This window comes from Penicilliopsis zonata (assembly GCF_001890105.1).
Source record: "Penicilliopsis zonata CBS 506.65 unplaced genomic scaffold ASPZOscaffold_8, whole genome shotgun sequence".
NCBI classification, from domain to species: domain Eukaryota; kingdom Fungi; phylum Ascomycota; class Eurotiomycetes; order Eurotiales; family Aspergillaceae; genus Penicilliopsis; species Penicilliopsis zonata.
This window is the reverse complement of record NW_019208918.1, coordinates 1004702-1020665: the sequence shown is the minus strand read 5'-3', so window position 1 is coordinate 1020665 and position 15964 is coordinate 1004702. Positions and strand designations below refer to the sequence as shown.

At 56.6% G+C, this 15964-nt stretch overlaps 6 protein-coding genes across 6 annotated transcripts; 2 read left to right on the top strand and 4 right to left on the bottom strand.

Moving 5' to 3' along the window:
• Positions 1-2: 2 nt before the first annotated feature.
• ASPZODRAFT_133339 (hypothetical protein) lies at positions 3-2307 on the bottom strand. The gene is made up of 2 exons (XM_022723250.1): positions 2030-2307; positions 3-1960 (listed from the first exon to the last, which is right to left on the bottom strand). The coding sequence occupies exons 1-2, from the start codon at positions 2149-2151 to the stop codon at positions 241-243; spliced, it is 1842 nt and encodes a 613-aa protein (XP_022580820.1). The 5' UTR covers positions 2152-2307; the 3' UTR covers positions 3-240.
• Positions 2308-3319: 1012 nt separating this feature from the next.
• On the bottom strand, positions 3320-7281 carry ASPZODRAFT_133338 (hypothetical protein). Its single transcript, XM_022723249.1, has 4 exons — positions 6852-7281; positions 6676-6794; positions 3760-6545; positions 3320-3682 (listed from the first exon to the last, which is right to left on the bottom strand). Exons 1-4 carry the CDS (start codon positions 6899-6901, stop codon positions 3581-3583), a joined length of 3057 nt encoding a protein of 1018 aa, XP_022580819.1. The 5' UTR covers positions 6902-7281; the 3' UTR covers positions 3320-3580.
• A 741-nt stretch (positions 7282-8022) lies between these two features.
• Positions 8023-9315, top strand: ASPZODRAFT_152490 (hypothetical protein; the record flags this gene model as incomplete). The annotated part of the gene is made up of 4 exons (XM_022725860.1): positions 8023-8051; positions 8075-8136; positions 8205-8353; positions 8401-9315. The coding sequence occupies 4 exons, from the start codon at positions 8023-8025 to the stop codon at positions 9313-9315; spliced, it is 1155 nt and encodes a 384-aa protein (XP_022580818.1).
• A 67-nt stretch (positions 9316-9382) lies between these two features.
• ASPZODRAFT_16905 (hypothetical protein) lies at positions 9383-10955 on the bottom strand (the record flags this gene model as incomplete). Its single annotated transcript, XM_022726882.1, has 2 exons — positions 9383-10400; positions 10480-10955. 2 exons carry the CDS (start codon positions 10953-10955, stop codon positions 9383-9385), a joined length of 1494 nt encoding a protein of 497 aa, XP_022580817.1.
• Positions 10956-11378: 423 nt separating this feature from the next.
• ASPZODRAFT_26175 (hypothetical protein) lies at positions 11379-13447 on the top strand. The gene is made up of 2 exons (XM_022728030.1): positions 11379-11932; positions 12006-13447. Exons 1-2 carry the CDS (start codon positions 11686-11688, stop codon positions 13385-13387), a joined length of 1629 nt encoding a protein of 542 aa, XP_022580816.1. The 5' UTR covers positions 11379-11685; the 3' UTR covers positions 13388-13447.
• On the bottom strand, positions 13432-14982 carry ASPZODRAFT_2099565 (hypothetical protein). The gene is made up of 3 exons (XM_022727704.1): positions 14964-14982; positions 14461-14904; positions 13432-14403 (listed from the first exon to the last, which is right to left on the bottom strand). The coding sequence occupies exons 2-3, from the start codon at positions 14830-14832 to the stop codon at positions 13477-13479; spliced, it is 1299 nt and encodes a 432-aa protein (XP_022580815.1). The 5' UTR covers positions 14833-14904; positions 14964-14982; the 3' UTR covers positions 13432-13476.
• Positions 14983-15964: the final 982 nt, after the last annotated feature.

Sequence of the window (15964 nt, the reverse complement as noted above, 5' to 3'; positions counted from 1 at the left end):
CTCTTCGACTCTAATACTTGTAATACTCTCTTAAGTATAGCACAGTGGATATCATTGATCTTCATACAAATAATGCATCCCTATCCCTAGGTGAAACGGAACCCCAACGCCGAACCTTTTCTCCGCATAATCATAACCGACCCCCTGGTCAACATAAGAAAACACATCAACAGATAAGAAATAGAAGAGAGATGAAGAGAGATGAAGAGAGATGAAGGAGGTGAAGGTGAGGGGACAAGGTTAGAACACATCTTCTGCAGCAAAGTAGCGTTTATTCCGGCCCCGAGCGGCGACGTATTTCATTTCCGGGAGGGTTGTATGGTGGACGACATGGGGGCGGTAGACTGCGTCGACGGGGGATTGCCAGTCGTCCAGACCTAGGGGGAAGTATTCATAGAGAAAATCTGTGCTTTCGCTGGGGAAGGGGAGGGTAGAAAGGGACGACGAGGAGGCAAAGGGTGGTAAAGACGGTTGCTGGTGGTGGTGGTGGTGGTCTTGTAGGAGCGAGGTATTAAATACTAATGAAGAGGTGCTTGCTTGATGAGAGGTTTTGCGTATTTTGGCGGGTGGTTGTTGCGGATGTTGTTGCGGGTGTTGATGTTGATGTTGTTGCTGGGAAGAGTCGGAAGCCGATATTGACGCCCGCGGGAGATCATGCATTACCGTCTCGGCTGAGTGCAGGACTTCATCGTCGTCCAAGAGGGATAGGTTGATAGGGCGCGTGGCGCCGGGAGGAAGACCGACCGGATGGGAATGCGAGTGGGACGGGTCATTGGGATTGACGGGGTGGATGTGGATCGATTCCGGGCTGGAGTGTGGATAGAGAGACGGGTGGGCCAGTGCGGAGGTGGAGGCGGAGGCGGCGGAGTGCGGGGGAACCTGTGACCAGTCGGGCGATGGGTGGGAGACGTGCGGAAGCGAGTGCGTGGTTTCCGGGGAGGAGCTGCTCTTTGCGGTGGCGGGCGGCGGCGGAGGAGGAGGAGGAGGAGCGGCCTGTTTATTCGAAGCCTTTGCGGGAGTGGCCGAGGCGCGGCTGTTGAGGGCGGCGGCGTTCTTGCGCGAGGCAGCGGCGCTGCCGCTGAGAGGCAAGTCCTTGCGGGACTGGAAGTTGCGCGGGCTACGGCCGCGGACGATGACGGGGCCGGACTGGACCTCGCAGATGGGGATCTTGGCACCCGTGGAGAGGGTGGCCAGGACCTTGAGACGGACGACAAAGTGTTGTTGTAGCTCCTTGCGGCGGCCGTTGTTGGCGGTGGCGACGCGGAACTGCAGGCGTTTCCAGGCGATGGGGAAGGTGGCGTAGTCGGCGTCGAGGTCCTGGCCGGCCATGATGTCCAAGGGGATCGGGGGCGGTTCCTTCTCGGACTTGGGGTTGTTGCTGGTGGTCGGGGGTTCGTCGGCTGCCACGACGCCGCCCACGCCTCCGCCTCCATTCCCGTTCGCACCGTTGGGGGTCTTCCAGGGCACGGAGATGATCTTGACGGGGTTGCCCTCGACGGACTCGGTGGCGGAGACGGTCAGCTCCTGGGCGAGGATGGGGATGCGGTCGCCCTGGTCGGTCATGATATAGCGCAGCGAGCGCGGTAACGTCACGGAGCCGGTGATCTGGAACAGGTTTCGTCGGTAGCAGGTCAGCTCTGCGCCCTGCTGGGGCGGGGCGTGGTCGGCGGGGGCGTTGGTCCAGGGCGACTCGGCCAGGAAGAACATGCCATGCAGCTGGGCGGCGAGCGAGAGCGAGGTGCGGCGCAGCGAGTAATCGAGCAGCGAGAAGTTGTACGCGGGCAACGAGAAGCTCAACAGCTTGTGGTTATGGTCGATCGAGGCCGTTGAGGAGTCGCCGGTGTCAGCGCCTCCTCCTGCTGCTGCTGTCGAGGGCGCCGCGGGCTCGAAGGGGGGGACCATATCAGAGAACGAGGCATCGTCGTAGGAGAAGCGCTTTAAAGGGAATGACATTTCATCGCTGAGGAATACCGGTTAGAAATAATAATAACAGTAATCACACTAAGAATAAAAACAGGGGGGTTCGCACCTAACAAATGTCTCTGACTCGAGGGTAGACTGTTGGTCTGGTAAGTCCATGCCCGGCATCACGCTGAGATAGTCACCGGGCGGGATATTGCCCAAAGCCAAGGGGCTGGCCAGGTAGGACATGGTCATCGTATCGAAACTGTCCATGGCTGTAGAGTGAGAAGGGGGAGAGGGGAAAAGAGCGGTTGGAGGGGAAAGAGAGCGAGAGAGAGAGAGAGAGAGAGAGAGAGGGAGAGAGTTGGTTCAGTTAATAGTGAAGGGGACAATCGCGAGCGGTGGAGGGAATCCGGAGTTAGTTTAGGGGTCCTGAAGCGGAGAGGCTGGTTGCATCTCCGACGGATTGGGAGAGGGCCAGAGAGGAAGTCGATACTTCTCTATAACTAATACAGTCGGTAGAGTATTCCTGCATCTTATTAAGAACAATCATAATCTACGAATGACTGCCATACTTTGTCCAGGCGTGAAAGTGCCGCTAGTCGATAGCCTTTGCCGCCCACCGGCTGCCCGGCGGGATTCCCGATCCTCTATACTATACTTTAATTACCACTTTATTACTATCAGACGTACTAATACTGTAGGAACTAATAGTATTTAAATATATTTATTATATACGTACATATATATATACATACATACGTACATATATATATATATTCTTCTCTCTCTCTGGATCTTAGTTCCCGGTACTTATGGACAAGTACCTGCTAAGTACCGACTAAGTACCTACTAAATGCCCAAGTACCTGCATCCGGCCAATCGCATACATTCGCCCCCCCTCGTGTACCCCACCGTCCCCGTTGCGGCTAGCCGGTGGGTCTCTTCCAATCCCGGGGATCTAGCGCCGGGCACGTGCAGCTGAGTACTCTTCTAGGAGTCTAGTATTGATACCTAGGTAGAGATAGTAGAGATAGTAGAGATAGTAGAGTTAGTAGAGTTAGTAGAGATAGTAGAGTTAGTAGAGTTAGTATAGTAGAGTTAGTAGAGTTAGTAGAGATGAGTAGAGATAGTAGAGTTAGTATAGTAGAGTTAGTAGAGTTAGTAGAGATGAGTAGAGAGTATTATACTATTGGTTAATGAGTAAGTGTCTCGGAGTAAGTCTCCGGACTGGTTGGCGGAGGAAATCAGGGATTACGGCTCACGCCCCCCGCTAACCTTATCTAGCCTAGCGTTGTGATCGCTCGGAGGACTCCGAAGATGATGTTCTGCTGTTCTTTGTTCTTTGTTCTGTGCGTGTTCTGGAGTCTTGTTCTGGAGTACATATATATGTAGTAGTTATGTAGAATCTGACATTTGTGCTACTTGACTATATCGTACTCTACTAGACTTGATTATATGCCTGCCTGTCTATACTTCTGGAGCAATCCTCCAGACTAACTCTCTCCGATCCGATCTAGTCTCCTGTTCCTCCGGAGTAGTTACTAATTCCTCACTAGTTACTCGCTTATCCTTACTCGTATGTAGTACTTAGTACTTATGCTCGGGAGTCGCATGTACTAGTAGTTACTAGCACTAGCAAAGTTGTAGTATAATCATGGTAGGAACTATCTACAAGTCAAGACATCCACGTCGCTGCATCACAGTTGACCTCCTCGAAACTGTGTAGCATCTGGAATCCCAGCGTGGACAAGCAGTCGAAATTGCTGTCTCCGTCGACCTAATTGCATTAACAGAAAAGAAGAAGAAGAAGGAGGAGGAGGAGGAGGAGGAGGAGGAGGAGGAAGAAAAACATACACAATCCATGACTACTGCTTCGGCTCCCGCCTTGCGCATCTGCTTGATCCCCAGCATGATCAACCCCTGCAGTAGAGTCGCATACTCGCCGATTAATGGCGAGATAACCGGTGACGAAATCCCTCCGATCGAGGATATACTAGGGTTAGATTTGGTAGTGGGGGTGGTGTGGTTTTGACTGCGCATGGCAGGCATGTACTCGGCTAGCCGCGACCGCTCGTTATATAGCACTAGACTGCCCAGCACAACCCCGTCTGTCGACCGGCGCGCCCGGATGATCCCACAGTCTGGGGCGCCCGACAGCGCGAGCTGGTAAATCTCTGTCACCCCTTGTCGCGAGTAGTTGGCCTTGATGTGGCCTAGGATCGACTCGGCGTACTCCCACCCAGAGACCAGGTCGTACGTAATGTCTGTCGTTGATGTTGATGTGGATGTAGATGTTGATATTGATATTGACGTAGATGCAGATGCAGATGTTGATGTAGATGTAGATGTAGATGTTGATGTAGATGTGGGTGTAGGCGTTGGGGCCGTCCATGTGGACAGATTGCGCAGGATGACACTAAACACGGGCCGCGACAGCGCGGTGTTCCATCCTAGGTTTGCGAACCATTGCCGCAGCCGCTTGCGCTCTACGGGGTGCCCCGCGGGAATGCCAAGGTAGATACCCGGAAGCCGAGACCCCAGCTGGAAGCGCTTCATCCCCGGCCGCTGCAGGAGCGTGCGGATGGCGCGCTGGTGTAGCGAGTGGCCGATGGACAGCTTGCGGCGCGCCGGGTCGACGATGACGGAGCCGATCGTCCCTGTGCCCGTCGCGGGGAAAAAATAGGTCGAGCAGAACCCGTACAGGGCGTGTGTGCTGCTGTTGCGCACCACAAAGTGTGCTTCGTGTACCAGCTCCTCGTTGCGCAGCAGGAAGCTGCTCGAGCTCACCCCGAGCAGCTCGCCGCGCTGCTGGTGCTTGGTGCAGTCCGCCCGTACGGCGGCCAGCAGCGCGTCCAGCGCCCGCGCGTCGCGCTCCTCGTTCCAGTTCTCCACCAGCCAGTGCTGCCGTGACTGGTGCAGCTTCTGGCTGCGGTTGACCGAGCCGGGGAGCGCCCCCGTCGGCGTCAGCTCGCCGTAAAGCACTTTCACCAGCGCCTGCAGCGCCGTCTCCGTGAAGTCGTACGTGCAGATGTATGTCCCCATCGTCGGGTCCATGGCAAAGTCGTACGGCGAGCTCACGGCCACCGCCACCAGTGGTTTCTCGCACTGCTCCTCCCCCGCCGCGGCGGAGGGCTGCTGCGCCTTGCAGATCATCGACACGTGCTTCGTGAATCCTTGTTGGTACAGGTTGCGGTTCGCGTCGGCCGTCACCACCACCACCGCGCTCGCCCGCTCGATCAACTTCTCGTGGATCGGCCGCACCCCGTTCGCCGTGTACGATGTGTGCAGCACCCGCCCGCCCCGCTGCCGAGCCAGGGACCGGCCTAGCTCCTTGAACACGCTCTCCCCGCTTAGCACCGAGGCCGTGCGGTGCTCCAGCGACATTGACTGCGGCGTGTTGTTTGCGTCGGTGTTATTACTACTGTTGGTATTACTTGTGCTGCTGCCACTGTGGTTAATGTCGAGGTCGATGAGTTGTTGTTGTTGTTGTTGTTGTTGTTGTTGATGATGATGATGATGATGATGATGATGATGACTGCTCTCGGTGGCTGAATGGGAGACGGCCGAGGCCGGTAACGGCTTCACTAGCGGGGTGAGGAGCAAGAGCTCCTCTTCGGGCTCCAGCACGTTGGACAAGGGCAGCAGACCGTTCTTGTCGCGCATGACGGTGATGGAATTGTTATAGGCTTTGGTCGAGAGATACGTGTGAGACGGCTGCATCTGCGTCAGGGCGGATAGGCCTTGTGGGTGAAGAGCCTGCTCCCACGAGGTACACTTGGCCTTGAGACGGAGAACGCGGCGGAGAGACTGCTCGATGCGGGCGCGGCCGATGATACCGTTCTCGACGCCGACCTTGAGCCCGTTGATGGCCTCCTGTTGGGCAGGGAATGAGCGGCAGAGGAGGATGATGTCGCAGCCAGCGTTCTTGGCCATGACGGTGCCGCCGCCCACGCCGATGTTGTATGTCAGGGCCTCCATCTCGAGACACTCGGAGACGACGACGCCGTTGAACTTGAGGTCCTTGCGCAGCAAGTCGTCGACGACCTGCTCACTCAGACAGGCGTGCATGACGTTGACGCCTGCGGAAGAGAGAGAAACCCCGCCGACCATCATTGCGTCGAGCCCCTGGACGATGGCGTTGCGAAAGGGGACCAGGGCACTCAGGCTGAGCTGCTCCAGCGACTCGGTGATGATGGGCACATCGGTCTGAGAGCCGAGAAACTCCAGGTTACCATAGGAGGGGAAATGCTTGCCACAGGTGGTCAAACCTGCTTCCTGGTAGCCCTTCATAAACTCGATTCCATACTGGGAGACCTCCTGGGGATCGTCGCCAAAGGTGCGTACGCCAAGCGGCTGGCTGCGCACGTTGGTCAAGACGTCCAGCACGGGGCCCAAGAGGAAGTTGACGCCGATGGCTTTCAGCTCCTGCGCGGTGGCCAGGGCGACCTCCCGGGCTAGCGTCTTGGACCCCGTCGCGGCAATCCCCATGGCGCTGGGGAACTGCCGAATATAAATCTCATCAAACAGGCTGTTGACGCCGCCATTCTCCTGGTCGAGAGCGATCAGCAGCGGTACCGGATGGCCAGCATCGCGGGCGATGGTCTGCAGCTCCAACACCAGCTTGGTCGTCTCCTCCGCAGCTATACCATCAGTCTACTTGTGCATATATTGTGGTTTGTCTCTTCCTTTCTTTTGTCTTCTTTTCTTCTCTCTCCTTTTTCTTTGTTTTTTTTTTTTTTTTTAAAAAAAGAATGGAAATACAGAGCATACATTTTAAATTCTTCGCACTTAGCAACACTGAGCCCACATGATAGTTCTCGATGAGCGAGCGAATCTGAGGGCTGACCGAGGTGCCATCAAATCCCATCATAAACAGCTGGCCCATCTGCCTACTGCGAGTCAGTCATGATCTCTCTCCTATAGCCAACCAGGAGCGCCAAGCCTACCTGTCTAGGTCCGTCCACCCAGGGGGCAGCATCTCCTCTTTCAGGGCCATCGGGTCCCTACGAGGAATGCCTCAGCAGCAACAATAACAACAGGCAGCAGCCGCAGCACCAGCAGCAGCAGCACCACCACCACCACCAAGCTGGAAGTCTGGTGGGGTGACACTGGCCCTGCAAACGGGCGCAGGAGGTAACAATAGTCGCAACTAACTGGGTATACTCTGTTCGTCGAGTGTCAACCAGGGGGGCAGGCCGAGAGCGGAGGGTGAGTCAGCGTTTCTGTTCTAGGAGCGGACATTGAGAGGAACCTAAACAATTCCAGTCAGCCAGCAGGAAGAGAAAGCGACGAAGAAGAGCAAGAGGGCGAGACACAAACGGCCATCGCCTGGTGTCGTATCGCCTACCAGGTTTTCTCCCTCCCCCTCCCTCTTCGAATAGATTAAGAGGTTGATTCTCCTTGGCCCTTGGGTCCTGCTGCTGCACGGGAAGCCGTCACGTGGAATCCCGTGATAATGATTACTAATACCCAGACCCTGTGATCTGAGTCTATGTATAATGTAGCAAGGCTACTCCGCATGTAGTAAGACTTTCTGGCCGGATCCACCTAGGACTGGATACCCCGTACCTGGCAGGCAATGCCGTATGTATACCGTAATGACCATACCGAACCGCACCTGTCCTATCCCGTACTGTAACCAGTCTTACCCTCTCCGTTCCGATACCGTATACGACGCTAGCGTTACACTCTGCAAGATGTAACAGAGCGATAAGAAGAAACAATCCGACCGCGAGCGTTTCTCTCCCACCTTCTCAGGGGCCCTTTTCGTTGTATCCCACCATCTCTGCAACGTCGCTTTGGGACGAACCCGGGCCTGCGTCATCGTCATCCATGCAAACAGCGCTGATGGCCAGATACGCCGACACCCGGTGACAGGCTGGTCCCCTCTCCGGGCCGAGTGTCCCACGGATGCGATCAAAGAGAGGCGAGGCCTGGTGGTGAGGTCGTTTCTTGACGTCGTACGCTGGGGAGGGGGAGGGGGTCTATGTCTATCTGTCGCCCCTATCTCATTGCTCTCTCTCTCGACTCTAAGTTCTCGAGTTGTCCTTTTTGAGACTTGAGTTCGACTTGGAAGACAGCAAGACCAATCTATTATACTCCTGCTCTGACGTCAACATGTATGGCTCGCCACTGCCGGACATTGAGTATTTGATGCTAACAAACACAGGAGAGTCATCATCCGAGAGGATCTCCAGACGGTGTCGGAGTACATTGCTGACTATATTATCAGTATGTTTTAGTGCTCTTGTTGTTGTCCCTTTAATAGCAGCAGAACAGGTCTGATCCGTTTTTTTTAGGCCGCATCAATTCGTTCAAGCCCACTCCAGCGCAGCCGTTTGTGCTGGGCCTGCCGACGGGCAGCAGTCCGGAGATCATCTACAAGATTCTGGTGCAGCGGCACCGACAGGGCGAGATTTCGTTCAAAAATGTCGTGACCTTCAATATGGTATTTCCCTCTCCCTCTGGTTTAAAGTTGGGAAAACTAATTGAAAGGATGAATATGTCGGTCTGCCGCGGGACCACCCCGAGTCGTACCATAGCTTTATGTACAAGCACTTTTTCTCGCACGTGGACATTGCGCCGCAGAACATCAACATCCTGGACGGCAACGCGGCGGACCTGGCGGCGGAGTGTGCGGCGTTCGAGGCCCGGATTGCGCGGTACGGCGGGATCGAGCTGTTCCTGGGCGGCGTGGGCCCGGACGGGCACATTGCCTTCAACGAGCCCGGGTCGTCGCTGAGCAGCCGCACGCGGGTGAAAACCCTAGCGTACGACACCATCCTGGCCAACTCGCGCTTCTTCGGCCACGACGTGGGCCAGGTGCCGCGCATGGCGCTCACGGTGGGCATCCAGACCATCATGGACGCCCGCGAGGTGGTCATCGTCGCCACGGGTGCCCACAAGGCCCTTGCCGTCCAACACGGCCTCGAAGGCGGCATCAACCACATGTGGACCCTCTCCGCCCTGCAGATGCACCGTCACCCGCTCATCGTCTGCGACCGGGACGCCACCCTCGAGTTGAAAGTGAAAACCGTCCGCTACTTCGAGTCCATCGAGCAGGCTGGCACCGACGCCCGTACCCAGGGACCCCCGCTTGTCTACCGGCCGCGCACTTATGTCCCGGCACCGATGGACCTGACGGGGAAACAGCAACAGCAGCAGCAGCAACAGCAGCAGCAGCAACAGCAGCAGCAGCAGCAGTGTTTCGTCTCCTTGACTCCCATGCCCAAGGTGCCCAAAGATCTCCGCATCGACACGGAGCTGCACCGCCGGGCACTCGAGGACGATGAGCTCACGCCGGATAGCATGTCATCGCGCATGGTGGACTCTGCGATTGGGGGGATCGATGCAACGCTCAAGGGGGACCTGGTTACAGATCGGATGGGGTCGAGGATTGTTTCTCACTGAACACCTTTTCAATACATTGATTTATATCTTATATTTATCTATGTCAGTAACTCAGTAGACCAAGTACTTATAATTTTGCAAAAACCGTGGCAACCCCCCCACTCATATCAACCAAGGTACTTTTATTACGGACCCAGGCTTCGATACCACGGCGACCATTCTCCACCCCGAGACCGCTCTTTTTCCACCCGCCGACGGCCATCTCAGCCGGCGACTCCCCCCAAGAATTGACCCAGGTGATTCCCGCGTCGAGCTTGGCGATGATGCGGTGCGCACTGTTGAGGTCTGAAGTGAAGACCCCTGCGGCGAGGCCGAGCGGGGTGGCGTTGGCGCGGGCGACGGCCTCGTCGAGGGTGTCGTAGGTAAGGATGGACATGACGGGGCCGAAGATTTCCTCCTGGACGATACGCATGGCGTCTGTGCAGTCTGTGAAAACGGTGGGTTGGACCCAGAACCCGGCGTGGAGATGGGCGGGTAAGTCCTTTGGCAGACCTGGGCCGCCGTAGAGCAAGGTAGCCTTGTCGAGCTCGATGCCGTGGCGGATGTACTCGAGGACCTTTCTTTGGTGGATGGATGAGGAGAGCGGGCCGAAGTTGGTGGCCGGGTCAAACACGGGCCCGGGGCGGACAAACTGCATTTTGGCGAGGAGCCGGTCCTCAAAGGCCTGTTTCAGGGCCGTGGGCACGAACACGCGCGTGCCGTTCGTGCACACCTGGCCTGTGCTGTAGAAGTTGGCCATCATGGCGCCGTCGACGGCGGTGTCGAGGTCCGCGTCGGGGCAGACGATCAACGGGCTCTTCCCGCCCAGCTCCATCGTCACGTACTTCATCTGTCCTGCGGCGGCGCCGGCGACCTTCTGTCCCGTGGAGACCTGGCCCGTGAAGGAGACCTTGGCGACGCCCGGGTGGGTGGTGAGGTATGCCCCGACGTCTCCGGCGCCGTTGACCACGTTGAACACGCCCGCAGGGAGGCCTGCCTCGGTGTAGATCTCTGCCAACGTCTGGGCGTGCAGGGGGGTGAACTCGCTGGCCTTGTAGACCATTGTGTTTCCGGCGGCGAGACAGGGGGCGGATTTCCAGAGGGCTCTAAAAAAAAAAAAAAATTAATAAATCAGTTCTATCATATAGAATTGAATGAATCTTTATATCTTGAATACTTTCTTACATCTGGATAGGATAGTTCCAAGCCCCAATACCAACACATACGCCCAAAGGCGCCTTGGTGGTGTACACCCAGGCGTCGTCTCTCAACTGGACCGTCTCGCCATTGAGCCCCCCCCCACCGACCAGGTTGGCATAGTATTCCAGGACGTCGGCGCCGGTGACGACGTCGACGACGCTGGTCTCGGAGAAGGCCTTGCCGGAGTCGAGGGTCTCGACGCGGGCAATCTCGTCGTTGCGGTCTCGGAGCAGGCGGGCGGCCTTGTGCAGGATGCGGGCACGAACAATGGCAGGGGTCTGCGACCAGGAAGCAAACGCTCGCTCTGCCGAGGCGATGGCCGCGTCGACGTCGGCGGGCGAGGCGAGATGGACGTCGGTCAGCGGGCGGGCAGTGGCTGGGTCGATGGACTGGAAGGTCTTGCCAGAGGAGGCGGGCTGGACCTTGCCTTCGTAGTAGAGCTGACGGGGGGGGATAGACATGGTGAGGAGAGAAGAGGGGAAGATAAGAAGATAGGAAGAGAAGAGAGGAGAGGAGAGGAGAGAAGAAGAGAGGAGAAGAGAGAAGGAAAAGAAGGGAGTTGTGGATGATGGAATAATTATCAAGTGGCGATCAGGATCAATAAGCACAATATTCTATCAATCACTTATAATTATTCAACAAGACAGAAAGTATTACCATAATTTAATTAGTTATTCTACATAATAAATAACTAGTAAATCGAATCTATTAATAATATATACTGTACAGTCTAACACTGGGTGTTACAGAATGACCCATAGATCAGCCCATAGTAAAGATAAGAGGAGAATACAGAAGAATCCTATTGCATTGACTGGGAAAATTATACTATTAGAGTATAGAAGAGAAGCTATTCCCAACTGCAAGCTCTAGTAGAATCCCATCATTATCTTGTTCAGGAAAAGAATTCCTACAAAACATAAAATTAATAGATCATTAATCTAATTAAACATCTTCTATCCATTCTTATAGGTTTAAATCCCTGGAATTGGCAAATGAAAATCCGCGTCTCCACAGGGATTTTCTTGATCTTTCCGTCTTCTTTTTTCTCTTCTTCTTCTTCCTCTTCCTCTCTTCGCTTCTCTTCCTTCTCTACTTTTCTTTCTGTCTCTCTCCCTTCTCTTTCTCTCTCTCTCTTCTCTGCTTTCCTCTCTCTGGCTCTACGTCTCCTCGTGTCTTACTCCTACTGATATGGCGACCACCACCACTATCGCCGCCACCGACGTCAATGCCTACGATTACATTATCGTCGGTGGAGGCACCGCAGGCTGCGTTATTGCCAGTCGGCTGGCCCAGTATCTGCCCAACAAACGTATTCTGATGATCGAGGCTGGTCCCAGCGATTTTATGGATGATCGCGTGCTCAAGCTCAAGGAATGGTTGAGCCTGCTGGGTGGTGAGCTCGACTACGACTATCCCACCACAGAGCAACCAATGGGTAGGAATTGCTTGAAAGACAGAAGATGATAGTTTCATCATTTAATTTATAATATTCACACTGATCATCGCAGGCAACAGCCATATCCGTCATTCGCGTGCCAAAGTCCTGGGTGGATGCTCCTCGCACAATACCCTCATCTCCTTCCGCCCCTTCGAGTATGACTGCCGCCGCTGGGAGGAGCAGGGTTGCACCGGCTGGTCGTTTGAGACCTTCACCAGGGTCATCGACAACCTGCGGAACTCCATCCAGCCCGTCCACAGCCGTCACCGGAACCAGCTGTGTAAGGACTGGGTGCAGGCCTGCTCCACCGCCATGAACATCCCCGTCATCCATGACTTCAACCACGAGATCCGCGAAAAGGGCCGTCTCGAGCAGGGCGTCGGCTTCTTCTCCGTCGCCTACAACCCGGACGATGGCCGCCGCTCCTCTGCCAGCGTCGCCTACATCCACCCCATCCTGCGCGGCGACGAGTCTCGCCCGAACCTGACCATCCTGACCAACGCCTGGGTCTCTCGCGTCAACGTCGACGGCGACGCCGTCACCGGTGTCAACATCACCCTGCAGTCTGGCGTCCAGCACACCCTCCGTGCCCGCCGGGAGACCATCCTGTGCGCCGGCGCCGTCGACACCCCGCGCCTGCTGCTGCTGTCCGGCTTGGGCCCGCGCCAGCAGCTGCAGGACCTCGGCATCCCCCTCGTCCGTGACATCCCCGGCGTCGGCGAGAATCTGCTCGACCACCCGGAGAGCATCATCATCTGGGAACTCAACCGCCCCGTCCCCGCCAACCAGACCACCATGGACTCCGACGCCGGCATCTTCCTGCGCCGCGAGCTGCCCAACGCCGCCGGCTCCGACGGCCATGCCGCAGACATCATGATGCACTGCTACCAGATCCCCTTCTGCCTCAACACCGAACGGCTAGGCTACGACACCCCCACCGACGCCTTCTGCATGACCCCGAATATCCCCCGTCCCCGCTCCCGCGGCCGCATCTACCTCACCTCCCCGGACCCTACCGTCAAACCAGCCCTGGACTTCCGCTACTTCACCGACCCAGAGGGCTACGACGCCGCCACCATCGTCGCGGGACTCAAGGCCGCCCGCGAGATCGCAAAGCAAGCCCCCTTCAAGGACTGGATCAAACGCGAGGTCGCCCCTGGCCCCGCCGTGAAAACAGACGACCAGCTCTCCGAGTACGGCCGTCGCGTCGCACATACAGTCTACCACCCGGCCGGAACCACCAAGATGGGCGATGTCGCGCGCGACCCGCTCGCCGTCGTCGACCCCTTGCTCAAGATCCGTGGCCTCAAGGGTGTTCGTATCGCTGACGCCGGTGTCTTTCCGGAAATGCCCACTATTAACCCCATGGTCACCGTCTTGGCTATTGGTGAACGCGCTGCCGAGCTGATTGCCGAAGAGGCAGGCTGGAAACGCGAACAGCCTAGACTGTAGATGTAAAAGTGATATAGAGTATATATTTATATATATATATATAAATTCATTGATCTGCCTTGTCTATTATAAAAAAAGAGATAAAAAAACTACTTCCGTCTCTCTGTATCATGGATCTTGACACCAAACTTCCACACCTGGTCAACCGTCAAGGTCTTGCCTGCAAAAGCATCGTCCATCTCGCCGAGGACGACGAGGTCGGCGTCCGCCCCGGCGGCAAGACACCCCTTGATGCCGTGCAGGCCAAGCATGCGGGCTGGGGTGGCGGTGACGGCGGCGATGGCCTCGGCGGTGGAAGCGCCCGTCCAGCGGCGGAAATTGTTGACGCATTCGATCAGGGTGGCGGAGGAGCCGGCGATCTTGTCGGAACCCTCGAGGGTGAGGCGGGCGCCCGTCTTGACGATGCGCTCGCCGTTGGTCCACTCGTACACGCCGTCGGGCAGGCCGCACAGCTTCATGGCGTCCGTGACCAGAACCAGACCGGTCGGGTGCGCCGTGTACGCTATCTTGATCGAGGTCGGGTGCAGGTGGATCCCGTCGGCGATGACGCCGTAGAACGGGCGCGGCCGCTCGCTCTGGCCCAGCAGGCCGAAGATCCCCGGGTTACGGTGGTAAAAGGGCCGCATCGCGTTGAACAGGTGCGTCACCATCGTCGCCCCGGCGCCCGTCGCCACCAGCCCCTGCTCGTACGTCGCGTCCGAGTGGCCGATCGAGAACACGATCCCGCGCGACACCAGTTCGGGGATGTGCGCCATCATGTTGCCGACCTCGGGCGCCGCCGTGATCATCTTGATCGGGGTGCTGCTGCTGCTGCTGCTGCGACTGTCTTCGGCTAGATTCTCATCGCCGTAGCAGTCAATCACGTCGCGCAGCGTGTTCGCTGCCCGCAGCACCTCTGGCTTGTGGATCCCGTTGCGCCCGCCGCTGATGAAGGGGCCCTCGACGTGGGCGCCCAGCGACTCGGCGCCGTCCTCTGCGCGGTGGGAAGCTCCAGATGGTCCGAGAGATGGCAGTACCTAATAAAAGTCAGTCATTCTGCACAACCTGATAGAGATACAATCTGAGATGTCTACCTTCCAGTATACCTCCGGCGTGGAGCTGACGACCGTCGGCAAGTACGAGGTGACCCCCGTCCGCGCAAGGCCTTTGTTGACCAGGCGTAGACCGTCATCGTATTCCTCCTTGGTTTCCTGCGGCACGGAGAAGTCGAACCCCTGGGCCCCGTTGAGCTGCACGTCAATGAGCCCCGGCGCCAGGATACGGCCGCCCAGGTCAATCACCTCGTCGGGCGACAGGTGTAGCTCGTAAAACGCCTCCTGGTCCTTGAGGATCTTGCCGGACACCGCATCGATCCACAGATCCTGCTCCACCAGCTCCGTTCCCTTGACGAGACGGCAGTTGGTGAACTTGGTGATCTTCGGCGGCGAGGCGGTTTTTCCAGGCATCTTGGTAGTAGCTGTGTCAACAACAAAAAGGTCTGATCTCAGGAACAAACCCAGGGAGAGAAAACAACGCCCCTGGACCCGAGAATATAGACAAAATCGCCCACCGCCATGGCAGCCTGTCCGGGTGCGACCTCACACCGTGGTGTTGCCACAGACAGAGACAGCAAAAGGCCGCAGTTGAGCTGGATGTGACGTCGTGAAGACCATCGCAGGAGGAAGCCGCTTGCGTGTATGCAATACGGCCGAGTACCGATACGGTATGAAACGCTTGTACCCGATACGGATGGTTACGGGACACGGCGTATTATATATTAGTCATCGATGCTGGGCTGTGGGCTGACTAAACACGGGCTAAACCTCTTCAGGCAGCAGAACTACCATCGCTCTGGGCACATTCCATGGAACGCATTCCTTCCACCTGAGGATTGCTGGGGGGTTCCCTGGATCTGTACCATGATCTCGAAAGGGACGGTATTGGGAGATGAAGACAACAGCCGCACCAGAAGCAGCACCGGCAGAAGAGACATCATGGACGAATACTGTCCCGCAAGCCGGAGGGGAGTACCTCATCGACAGCCGGGTTCATCACCAGCCATCGTGAAGAAGAACACAAGGAATGTGGTGACGAGCTTCGGGTGGAAAGTGGCTGCATGCGGCCTGATGTGACCCTGATGGCTCCCCGCCAGGTCTGATTCTCGGTCTCGGCAGACGCTGTTATCGTCTGTGTATCCGCAGATTCCTGTGGTTCCCATGCCAGCAGGCCACACCAAGGCCCGCCGCAGGTCCTCTTTTACGCCGGCTGCTCCAGGATCCTCCTCCTTCTCGGTCGGTTGAACCGCTTGTGCTTGGTCGTTTTTCGGGTCTGGGGTTCGATTCTCTTCCTCTCGTTCGTCGTTCTCTCCAGCTTGCAATACCCAACCAAACCTTCAGTCCGTCATCTCGTGAACGTCATTCTGTGATTGCACGACCCTTGTTGCCAGTCTGCTGGATGTTTTAGGTGGGTTCCAAACCTTGCGAATGCCCTTGCTGGGTCTTCGTATATCATATGCCTTCTATGCCTGCGTTGCGTATCATTTTCTGCCAATCCATCTTCGCAAACTGACCAGTTTTGCAAAGCAGATCATCGTGGTTG